At 49.8% G+C, this 12,384-nt stretch overlaps 1 protein-coding gene across 1 annotated transcript in view; it reads left to right on the top strand.

Annotated features, from left to right (window-relative positions):
• Positions 1 to 12,384, top strand: part of sspo (SCO-spondin) — a 311,321-nt gene that overhangs the window by 89,973 nt on the left and 208,964 nt on the right. The window contains 9 exon segments of the mRNA XM_072245202.1: positions 124 to 394; positions 640 to 709; positions 1,323 to 1,443; positions 1,727 to 1,940; positions 5,341 to 5,482; positions 7,259 to 7,528; positions 8,591 to 8,755; positions 9,975 to 10,124; positions 10,774 to 10,953. Coding sequence (XP_072101303.1) covers positions 124 to 394; positions 640 to 709; positions 1,323 to 1,443; positions 1,727 to 1,940; positions 5,341 to 5,482; positions 7,259 to 7,528; positions 8,591 to 8,755; positions 9,975 to 10,124; positions 10,774 to 10,953 — 1,583 coding nt within the window.

The raw sequence follows: 12,384 nt of genomic DNA, 5'->3' as shown, positions 1-12,384 counted from the left end.
CTCCTGCCCTCCCTCCCTGACTGACCAGTAACATCTCCTCAATGTCTAACCACTGCCCTATAGCTTCCTGCAGCAACTCCTGCCCTCCCTCCCTGACTGACCAATGCCTTCTCTCTCGCCCAGCACCACACAGGGTAGGAAAATGGTCACGGCTCAGGAGTCCCGCACCACTGACCACCAGTCAGGCTCGCAGGACACATCGCCGAGTGGTGCCCTGCCCACCACAGACACTGGGCACTGGGCTATCATCGGACCATCCGCTGACGTCTCATCGAAAACCACCCTTGTTCCTCCAAGCCGAGGTTCAGATCTCACTGAGGCACATCAACCTGAGCAGGAGCACACATCTCCCAGACCAAGGGTTGGAGAGCCAGCAGCCACCCCCTTCACCCAGGTGGGTCTGAGCCTGTTGCTGCGGCTGCTTCTGGGACCTGGGACAGGGTGAGGTGCCCAGGAGAGTCGTGCTGTGAGCAGCTGGCCCAATGCTGGCTCCTCCAACAGGCCTTTCACTGGGTTACCCCTCCCTGAGCATTTGGCAGCAGATTGTGGAGGAGGGATTGGTGAAAGGGGAAGGGAAGGGTTCAGGGATGGCTGGTGAGTTCCAGTGCTCACTGTCTTGTTCTCCCTACCTCTTCACAGATGGAGCCCAGGACTGAGGAGCGGAGAGAGAATAGGTCATCAGGGCCCATTTCCCGGCCTCAGCCCCCTGGTACAGTCGTACAGCCCCTGACCGCAATGCAGCAACTCCAATGTATCCTCACCCATCCTGCTGCTCCCTTCCCTCTCCCTCCCTGCTCTCCCCCTCTCCCACCGATTCCTTCTCCTCCCCTCCCTCTCCCTTCCTGCTCTCCCCCTCTCCCACCGATTCCTTCTCCTCCCCTCCCCTCCCCTCCCTCTCCCTCCCTGCTCTCTCCCTCTCCCACCGATTCCTTCTCCTCTCCCCCGCTCCCTCTTCCTCCTCCACCCATTCTACTCTTCCTCTACTCATCCCCCTTCTCCACATGCCATCTCCCACTCCCTTCCTTTCCCACCTCCTCTCCTCTTCCCCTGTCCTGCACACCTTTCTCCTCTCTGTACAACTCGCTCTCCCACCCTCAACCCCAACTCCTCTCCCTGCCCATAAACCATCTCCCTTCCCACTCCTCTCCTGCTCCCTCCCTCTCCCCATCTCAACTCTCCATCTTCCCCATTTCCCTTTGCCACTCTTTTCTTTCCTTCCTCCTTTTTGTCCAATTTCTCCTCCTTCCCCGATCCTCTCCCTCCCCTTCTCCCTTCCCCGTGACCCTTTCTCTGCTACCACTGACCTCTGCTCCTCCCCTCAGGTCCCTGTGACAAGCCACTGGGGCTGGAGGATGGCCGGATCCGTTACCAACAGCTAAGTGCCTCCTCATCCCGGGAGAGTAACCCTCCCGATGCCGGACGTCTCAACATCATTCCCAACATGTGAGTGAGCCCTTCCCATTATCTGCTGCCCAGCCAGGGAGTCAGAGAGCCGTCTGGATGCAGGAGCAGATGGGTAGATAGGGCAAGGCATGGTCAGTGGCCGTTTACCCAGGACTGGGTCAGGGGTCGGGCCGCTGACCTGAGACATGGTCAAGGGGTGAGGTCACTGAGCTGGGGACAAGGTCAGAGGTTGGATCAGTGACTTGGGCGCAGTCAGCTGACCTGGGTTATGGTCAGGGGTTGGGTCACTGAAGGTGTATTTACTTAGTTCTTTGTCTTTCAGACTGAAGCTGGAGCCCGGCTGGAGTCCAGAGGACGGGGATCCCAGTCCTTACTTCCAGGTGGATTTCCTGGTGCCAACATTCATATCCGGTGTGATTACCCAGGGAGGGAGTCGATCAGGAGGCTTCGTCACCCACTACAGGCTCATGTCCAGTTACGATGGGATCCACTTTGTAAATTATACTGGTACAACAGACTGGACAATGCCTCCCCAGGTAGGCAGCATCATGGTGGGGATTGTTACAGGCCATCCCTTACGGGGCAGGCTGACAGGATGGATGATACTGGACAGAGGTTACAGGCTAAGTGTTATGAGCATTAAGGGATGGGTATTACAAGCCATGTGCTAAATCACTGAAGGACAGGCTTTACCAATCATGTGTTAGAATCATTGCAGGACAGCTATTACAGACCATGTGTTGCAGGCATGTCAGGATGCACATTTCTGACCATGCATTACAAGCAACGTGCTATATACACGTAGTGTTGAAGGTGGGCAGCTGTATCCATGCTGCAGTATTCGGAATATTTGCCTGGGAACACCTGCAAGTCAGCTGACTGGTGATTGGTTTCTCTGTATATTTGCCCAGGTCAGAGTGAAAAAACCCTTCCCTCTCTCCCCGCCAATGCCTGAGGCTGAGGGTGGTGTTCAGATGTGAGATAAGTGACAGACCTGGTTCAGTCACTAAGGTTTGGAAGGCAGGGAACTGCAGAGCCTCATCCACAATCTCCCAAACACCTTCTGATTCAAGGGTAATGACTGGAAAGTTGTAAATACTTCACCCTCGTTCAAGAAAGGACATGAGATTAAACCCAGGAGCCAAAATCAATTGACTTGGCATTAGAGAGGATTCTGGAAACAGTTGTCAGATACTGAGTTAGTAGAGAATGGTTAGATAACACAGAAACATATAAACATAGAAAACCTACAGCACAATACATAAAGCTGTGCCGAACATGTCCTTACCTTAGAAATCACCTCGGGTTACCCATAGCCCTCTATTTTACTAGGCTCCATGTATCTATCCAGGAATCTCTTAAAAGACCCTGTAGTATCTGCCTCCACCACTGTCACTGGCAGCCCAGCCCACGCACTCACCGCTCTCTGCATAAAAAATTTACCCCTGACATCTCCTCTGTACCTACTTCCAAGCACCTTAAAACTGTGCCCTCTCGTGCTAGGCATTCCAGCCCTGGGAAAAAGCCTCTGACTATCCACATGATCAATGCCTCTCATCGTCTTACACACCTCTATCAGGTCACTTCTCATCCTCTGTCGCTCCAAGGAAAAAAGGCTGAGTTCACTCAACCTATTCTCATAAGGCATGCTCCCCAATCCACGCAACATCTTTGTAAATCTCCTCTGCACCCTTTCTATGGTTTCCATGTCCTTCCTGTGGTGAGGTGACCAGAACTGAGCACAGTTCTCCAAGTTGGGTCTGACCAGGGTCCTATAGAGCTGCAACGTTACCTCTCGGCTCTCAAACACAATCCCACAATTGATGAAGCCCAATACACCGTATGCCTTCTTAACCACAGAGTCAACCTGCACAGTCAACTTTGACTTTTATTGTGAATCACATCTCACTAATTTGTTGAGGTTTTTGCTGAAGTAAAGGAGAGTGTCAATGGGATAATTGTGCCCTGTGTGGACTTCCAGAAGAGTTTAATAAGGTGTCACATGATAGGCTTGAGATCAGATTGAGGGCATGAAAAGACAGGGTGTGGTATCCCAGAAGGAAATCAGCACAGTCAAAGGGAGGTGGAGGTTGCAGTGAGAGGTCAGTTCTGTACACACAGTTCCCAGAATCAGTACTAGTACTACTGCTGCTCACCATACTGATGCCCTGTTCAGTGTGTGGATGAACTGAGTAACAGACGTCAAAGTGAAGATGGCAGAGCAAGGAGAGGCAATGCCAGTGCTTCTGTCAGGGGTACAAAAGCAGGAGCTACTGTGACACATGTTCACACTTCACAGGCCAGCTTACGGACATGGGGACTAGACCCAGAGTTACCTTTCAGCCCCTCATTCCTGTCCCACCGTTCTATAGCATCCTGGCTGATTTCCCTCAACGCACTTTCCTGAACTATCCCCTGGTTCCCTTAATCTCAAAAATTGTTCATCCTATCTGAATTTCAGAGAGCCACCATTCTCTTGGAGAAGGAAATTCTTCTCTCTGTCATGTGTGAGTGATCGTTATGTTTTAGACTATCACCTCAGGTTCTACACCAACAAGAGAAAATCTGCAGATGCTGGAAATCCGAGCAACACACACAAAATGCTGGAGGAACTCAGCAGGCCAGGCAGCATCCATGGGAAAAAAGTACAGTCAACTCCTCAGCATTTTTTTCTCCAGTCCTGCTGAAGGACTGTGGCCTGAAATGTTGACTGTACTTCCTTCCATAGATTCTACACCAAACCCGGTGAAACACCTTCTCTACGTCTACACTGTTGAACTTTATTAGAAAGTTTGAGTGTGGTTGAGAAAGTATAAGGGATCTGGACTTCATAATTAGATGCTCAGAATACAAGTGCAAGGAAGTCACGGTGAGTCCTATAAAATATTGGCTCACTTATAGAATACTCCACAGCTGGAGTATTTTGTTCATATTTCCATGCTTTAGGAAAGGCATTGGAGAGGGTGCACGAGAACTTGTTCTAGGAATGAGGGTCTTCAGCTGTGTGGATTGATTTGTGGGAGCTAGGAAAAGAGGAGGTTGTCAGGTATTCTGATGGAGATATTTTAAACCATATTTATATGGTTTAACTGGGAAGGGTACAAAGACGTTGAAAAGAAACCTTTCCCATTGGTGCAGGAATGGGGGACCAGGGCAAAGCAAAAACAAACGGAATTAGTGCCTGGAATGCACAACGTGGATAAATAGGGTCAGGTTGAACAGAAAACGCTGATGTGGGGTCTGGGAAGTGGGAACGCAAGAAGGGACCTGGGGGAGTGGGAACCCGAGGGGGACCTGTTGGGAGGGGTATCAGAGGGTGGAATAAGGGGGTGATGAGCTGGATTCCTCCTACATAGAACTGGCACACATTGCAAAGGCTGAATGGTATCCAGACCTGTTGTAACCATTTATGATTCTGAAAGAGGTGATTACAGATCCCAGGTGCTGCAGACGGACACATCCAACATAAGCCTCGGGAACACGAAAGTCAATGTACGTACAGCAAACTCCCACAAACAGCAGATAATGAAAGCATAGCTGGATAAGGAATGAAGAGAGTTTTTATTGAAACATTAACTAGTGAAAGGGGTGGACGGGGTAACTAAAATCAGGGACAATAGCTTCAGCCTGAGATGAGGAGGAATTCTTCTCATAGAAGGTGAAGAACCTCTGGAATTCTCTCACAGTGAACAGCGGAGACAGAATTACTGAATATATTCAGAGTGGTGACTGACATATCAAACTACAAGGGAGTCAGGATTTGGAGAGCGAGTGGGGAAGTGTTCTTGAGGCCAAGTCTAGATCGGCTTTGATCTCATTTGAATGGTGGAGCAGTTGTGGAACTGAGGGGCCCACGCGTTCTCCTGATAGTCATTTCAGTCATTCTGCAGTGACCTCTTGTGGACATTTAGTTTAACTCAAATCATCGGGTTCCAGATTCTTGGAGCAAATTCTGACAGTAATACACCAGTGAGGCGGGACCTCAAGCAGCTGATCTTCGCTCGTTACCTGAGGATTATTCCAGTCCGTCAAGTTAATGGGATCTTCCTGCGCACTGAGATTCTGGGCTGTCCCTGGAGTAAGTGACAGAAACAAGCCAGATTCCTCTTGCTCTCTCCCCTCCACTCCTTTCTCTCATACAACAGTACATTCGTACAGCACATAAACAGGCTCCTCAGCCAACTGAATCCCTACCCACCTTTGTGCCCATCTACTCTAGTCCCATTGGCCCACCTTCGGACTGAACCTGTCCATACCTTACTTTTTGAAGTGTCTGTCTTCTAAGTGCAGTGACTATACCTGATTCCCCCACCTCATCTGGCAGTGAGTTTGAGATATCGACCAGATCTCCTTTAAAACTCCTTCCCTTCACCTTAATCTTGTGCCCTCTGGTTTTTCTCACCTCTAAATTGGGGGAAAGATTCCAATCTCCCATCCTATCTATATCTGCTACTTTTATACATCGAATCCAGGACATCCCTCAGCCTTCTGTGTTCAAAGGAAAATGAGCTCAACCTGTCCCATCTCTCCCCATAACTGAAGCCCTCTAGACCAGGCAACATCCTGATGAATCTCAAACAAAAGAAAATCTGCAGGTGCTGGAAGTCCAAGCAACACACACAAAATGCTGGAAGATCTCAGCAGGCCAGGCAGCATCTATGGAAAAGAGTATGGTTGATGTTTCGGGCCGAGACCCTTCACCAGTCCTGCCGAAGGGTCTCGGCCCAAAACGTCAACTGTTCTCTTTTCCATAGATGCTGCCTGGCCTGTTGGATTCCTCCAGCATTTTCTGTGTGATCCTGATGAATCTACTCACCATCCAGCGCAACAATCTTCTCCCCGAGGTGTGGCAACCAGAAATGGCGCACAATGTTCCAAGTGCGGTCTAAAAAGTCACAGCCTTATACAGCACAGAAGTAGGCCCTTCAGCCCATCTGGTCCATGCCACCAAGATTCCCATCTAAACTAGTCCCATTTGCCCATGTTTGACCCAGATTCCTCTAAACCTTTCCTATCCATGCATTTGTTCAAGTTCCTTTTTATACCCTCTTCAAACACTTCCTCTGGCAGTTCATTCCATATACCCAACACTTGGGTGAAAAAATTGCCCCTCAGGATCCAATTATACCTCTCCCCTTTCACCTTAAACCTGTGCCCTCTAGTTCTTAATTCCAAAACCCTGGGATGAAGACTGAGTGCATTCATCCTACCTATGCCGCTCATCATTATATTCACCTCTGTAAGATTCTTCTCCACTCCGAATGAAGACCTGAACTGGTCAACGTCTCTCTGTAACTCAGTCCTTCAAGCTCATCTTTGTAAATCTTTTCTGTACTCTTTCTGACCTGTGCCACCATTCTTCAGTTCACTTACCCAGCTGATCAATGTCCCTGTGTACTTTTAAAACCTTTATTGTGTTCCCTGATCAAAGCTTTAATAACCTTTTTCATCCAAAGGTCCCTAATCTTGCCCTGTACCATGATTACCTCTATTTTAAAAGACACCCACTTTTCAGATGTTGCTTTACACCCAAGCTTTCTCTCTCTCCCTATCTTCTCACCCTCCTTCTGTCTCTCTCTGCTCTCTCTCACTCTTTTCCCTCCCTCTATCCTTCTCACCTCCATCTCACTCTCTCCCTGCCTCTCACCACTTTCCCCCTCTCTCCTAGACTTCTCATTATATCTTCCCTCCTCCCTCTTCCTTCTTTCCCCTTGATCTCTCCTTCAGCTTTCCCTCTCTTTCTTCCCCCTCGGCCCCACCTTCTCCCCCCCCCCCCCGCCGCTGCCTGCCTCCTTCGTACCTGTTATTGTTGGCTTTGTGTCACAAAGTAATGAATTGTTTGGTCATGTTGCAGCCCAGCTGTCAACCCACGAGCATGTTCTGGGGCCGGGAGTTCCAGAAAGATCTGCGACCAGCACCACACGGAGCCCTGAGGACACGGGCTCGCAGAGTGCTTGGACTGGATCCGGAGGATGGCAGACTACCGCGTCACCAAGGCCCTTTCCAGCTAGCCTCTGTCAGCAAGGAGAGTTCCAGTGTAGGAGTGGAGAATGCATCAATGCCTCAACAGCTCTGTGCAATCAGAGAGCTGAGTGTAGGGACTTTTCTGATGAAGAGGGATGTGGTGAGTGTTCTTCAGCTGGGAGCAGACATTGCTACCACACTCCAGGACCAGCTTTGGTCCTTTATCCTAAATCTTTCTCTGACCAATACACTTGTCTACTGTCACCTGTTTCCATCTGACACAAGCCAGATTTGGACCTAATTTGTCTTGGATTACCTGGGCTTTAACGTTATGGAATAGCCTTTTCTATGGGACCTTGTCACAGACCATTTGGAAGTCCATGTAAGCCTCAACAGTAAATTTAGTTACTCAAGTTAAATCAGACCAACTGGATCTCCCACAAACAGGCCCATGCCACATAATTCTGAACAACTTGTGCTGTTCCATGTGAGGATTAATCCTTCCCAATAACCTCCCTACCACTCACTCCAGATTCCCTGCTTTAGAAACATAGAAACATAGAAAATAGGTGCAAGAGTAGGCCATTCGGCCCTTCGAGCCTGCACCACCATTCAGTATGATCACGGAACCCTGTACCAGCCTTCCCTCCATACCCCCTGATCCCTTTAGCCACAAGGGACATATCTAACTCCCTCTTAAGTATAGCCAATGAACTGGCCTCAACTGTTTCCTGTGGCAGAGAATTCCACAGATTCACCACTCTCTGTGTGAAGAAGTTTTTCCTCATCTTGGTTCTAAAAGGCTTCCCCTTTATCCTCAAACTGTGACCCCTCGTTCTGGACTTCCCCAACATCAGGAACAATCTTCCTGCATCTAGCCTGTCCAATCCCTTTAGGAATTTATACGTTTCAATAAGATCCCCCCTCAATCTTCTAAATTCCAATGAGTATAAGCCTAGTCGATCCAGTCTTTCATCGTATGAAAGTCCTGCCATCCCAGGAATCAATCTCTGTAATTACAGTCCTCTAGTCACTCAGCACCTCAACTGTGGCCAGCGAAAATTTACAAATCTCATACACAGCCTCAGCAATTCCACCCTCAACACCCACTCTACTCCCCCACCGACTGGCTCCCTAAGTGCCCAGAGACACGATTGTCCTCCCACTCTCTCATTGTATCTGATGGTGTTTTTGACTGTGGTTCTTTGGATTGTGTTTTCAGGAACACTGCCTCCTTGGCCCATTTCACTCCCCACACCTGTAGGATCCAGCACACAGGGGGGGTTTGGACAGAGCCTGCCGACCCCCAGGCCATCCTCTGCACCACAGGCTGATGATCTTCCACGTCCCAGTGTTAAAGCTATGAGCGCATCTGAGGTGACGCAAAGTAAGTGCTTGGCACAGGACGTCTCACCGCTACTTGCCTCCCGTCTCTTTGGCTACAGCTCCCTGCACTCTCCCTCCAACCTTCCGTCACCCTCCCTCCTCCAGTTTAAACAGGTTACACTGGGTGGAGGATGTCGCAGAGAAGTGACAAGTTGGCCAGCGAGTCTGTGTGGGCAGGAGACAGATGGTTCAGGACATATTCCGGCTAATCAGTGGCACTCCAGTTCCGGTTCCCTGGGTGTCGAAGGGTACGCAAGCAACATGGACAGGGAAAATGGAAGCTCCTGGCAAGCTGACTGTGGAGCACAGCAGGAGACTGAGGAGATGGTGGGGGAGGGGAGACTACCACGAGGGACCTCGTCAAACACCTTGCTCAAGTCCATGTAGGCAACATTCACTATCCTATCCTCATGATTCACCTTCGTCAGCTCCTCAAAAAATTTCAGTCAAGTTTGTAAGATGTGACCGACCTTACACAAAGCCATGCTGATCGTCCCTATCAATGGATGGGTAGGTAATCAATCTGTCTCCCATGGGTAGGTCTAAAATTAGAGGACATAGAGTTAAGGTGAGAAGGAGGAGGTTTAAAGATGATTCAGAGGGGAAACATAGCAGTTGATACCTGGAATGAACAGCCAGAGGGGGTGGTGAAGGCAGGAACAGTAACAACATTTAAGCAGTACCTGAATGAGCAGGGTGGAGAGAGATATCGAGTTAATGAGGCAAGTGGGATTAGTGCAGATAGGCATGATGGTCACCATAGGCACAATGGGCTGAAGAGCCTGTTTGTGTGCCGTATAACTGACAGTAATCCCATGTGCTAGTTTGTTAATCCTCACTGGCCTTGTCTACAGGTGACACAACATTTAGTGACCTCTGCTCCTCATACCTTCCAGTAATCTGCTGGTCCTTTTCCCCTGCTGAGTGTGCGCCCTGTATCTATTGCTGTTGATGAAGTTAATTGGTGGAAAAATTAATAAGGTGGAGGAAGCTATTTTTCATCCAGAGGGTTGTGGGTGGTAAGGACTGTGAAAGGAGACTGGAGTTGTTGGTACCAGTAGCACTAACTGCACTTACAAAGCAGCTGCTTGCAATGTCACAGGCCAGAAGGAGGGACCTGCCCACCTTTGACCAGATTGAATTAAGTGGCCTCTTCATGTGCTGTTGACTTCAGTGATTCCACAGTATGACCTTTACCCTACAATCCCACCCCTTCCCAGGTCTGGAATTCTGGGGAGACTTGCCTCCGTTTCTCCGAGTTCTCTGTCTGGATGGACAGTTCAAGTGCAGGTCATTTGACTGCGTCGACTCAGACCAGGTCTGTGATGGGTATCCTGACTGTCCTGATGGCTCAGATGAACAGCGTTGTGGTGAGTGTGCTCTGGGAGGGGTGGCACTGTGTCCAGTGTGCTCTGGGAGGGGTGGCATTGTGTCCAGTGTGCTCTGGGAGGGGTGGCATTGTGTCCAGTGTGCTCTGGGAGGGGTGGCACTGTGTCCAGTGTGCTCTGGGAGGGGTGGCACTGTGTCCAGTGTGCTCTGGGAGGGGTGGCACTGTGTCCATTTTACTCTGGGGGGGGCACTGTGTCCAATGTACTCTGGGAGGGGTGACACTGTGTCCAGTGTACTCTGGGAGGGGTGGCACTGTGTCCAGTGTTCTCTGGGAGGGGTGGCACTGTGTCCAGTGTACTCTGGGAGGGGTGGCACTGTGGTTGGTGCACTCTGGGATTCGTGTCCCACTGTTAATTGTGCATGGGTACAGAGAAGCACAGTGAAGAGAGCACAACCGAGATGGTGAGGATCTTTAGTGATAGTTGCTGCTTTCTTAAGGCAGATCCTCTTGTAGATGCTGTGGGGAACATTTGAGTACACTATATTCTACTGTTCCTGTGTGCTGGAATTGCCTCACCAGTCAGAATACATTCAACAATAACCCAGAGGAGTTTGTTAGTGATTGCGTCATCTGTGGCCAGTGCATGCTGGGATGGATGGCCATTCTGATTTCTGGATCCTTGTGTTCAGGTTTGTCTCCTGCCTCAGTGACACCACCAGCAAGGATCACGGGACTGAAATTCTCCACCATTCATCCGAGTGCTTGCTCCAGCAGACAGTTTACCTGTGGCAGTGGGGAGTGCCTTCCCCAGCAGCAGGCGTGTGACCTCCAGACTGACTGCCAGGACGGTTCTGATGAAAAGGACTGCGGTAGGTCAGAGACCTGGGTACGGCTTTGAACAAGCACTGTGCAGGAATGGGCCAGTTTGGGGACAGTATGTGTTCTGTGGCTGGGAACATGGGCGGAGGTCTAGAGAAGACTGGTGACCAGATATGAAATTGGGCACCAAGGGCTGGTGACCTACAGATGGGGGTGGACGGATCAGGGATGTCATTGGGTAGAGTGGCAGAAAAGTTGAATGAAAGTATGAGGCAGTGGTAACCAGGGGCTGATGGTCAGGGGTCAAGGGCAGATGACCAGAGGTCAGAAGGCTGAGATAGATAGCCAGGGGTCTGTGGTCAAGAAGATGACCAAAGTCATCAGCACTGCTGGCCAGGGTTGGGGGACAGATAGATAACAGCCTGGGTCCTGGGGAACCTGGGTTGGAACACAGGTTACTTAGAACATGGAAGAGTACAGCTCTTTGTCCCACCATGTCTGTGCAGACAACGATGCCAAATAAACTAAGCCTGCACATGGTTACTACCCCTGCTTTCCCTGCCCGTCTATGACTCTAAATGTTGTATCTGTTAAACCACCTCCTCTGACAGTCTGTTCCAGGCATCCACCATCCTCTGTGTGGGGGCAAAAAAACAATACCACACACACCTCCTTTAAACTTCCCTGTCTCACCTTAAACTTATGCCCTCTGGTATTTGACATCTCCATCCTGACTCTACCCTATCTATGCCTTTCAGTTTTATAAACAGTCAGGTTTTCTTAAGCTTTCCATGGCTGAGGTGGGTGGGGTGGGTGTGTGTATTGGTGATAAGCTCCCACTACCTATTAAATACTCCAGTGGCATGTGTCTCCAATAGCCTCTGACAATCAAGTCCACATCCTGGCCTTCACGCGTGTCTAAGCTACTAAGCCCAGCAGGACAGTTTCTACTAATGGGAGAAGGGGTAAATTCAGGTTACTTGCACCTTAAAACCAGATACTTTGGGCAGATGGGGCTCATCAGCGGTGGTTGGTTGGCAGGTCATCTCGGAGAAGGAAATCTCTGATCTCAAACCTCTGCTGCCTTGCAGCTGTACCCACTCATTGGAAAAGCTTCAGGAAAAATCTGGAGCTGGAGTCCCTAAGGCAGCCCTCCATTGAGTTCAACAGTGGCTGGCAACTCCTGCGATGTCACTGGTGCCAGACCGTGTCAGTCTCTGCTGTCCCTTTGAATTCATCAGCTGCACGGAGAGGGGGAGCCTGTTGCATGGGCCACAGCTTGTTCTACACAATGTCCTGCCCTGGCCTGTGTATCATGTAGACAGCTAGGAATTGAACAACAAATCTTTTCTTGTGGGTTGGTTATCAGAGAACACAGGCTAGTACTCAAGAATCACTGCACACAAGCCTGGGCAAAGACAAACAATACAGAGGGAACTTAAATAGACCAATAAAACAAGGCACAGGTGCACTGACAGCTA

Source organism: Mobula birostris, chromosome 1, assembly GCF_030028105.1.
Source record: "Mobula birostris isolate sMobBir1 chromosome 1, sMobBir1.hap1, whole genome shotgun sequence".
In the NCBI taxonomy this organism is placed as follows: Eukaryota; Metazoa; Chordata; class Chondrichthyes; order Myliobatiformes; family Myliobatidae; genus Mobula; species Mobula birostris.
The sequence above is the reverse complement of the archived record's forward strand: the minus strand, read 5'-3'. Positions and strand labels throughout refer to the sequence as shown.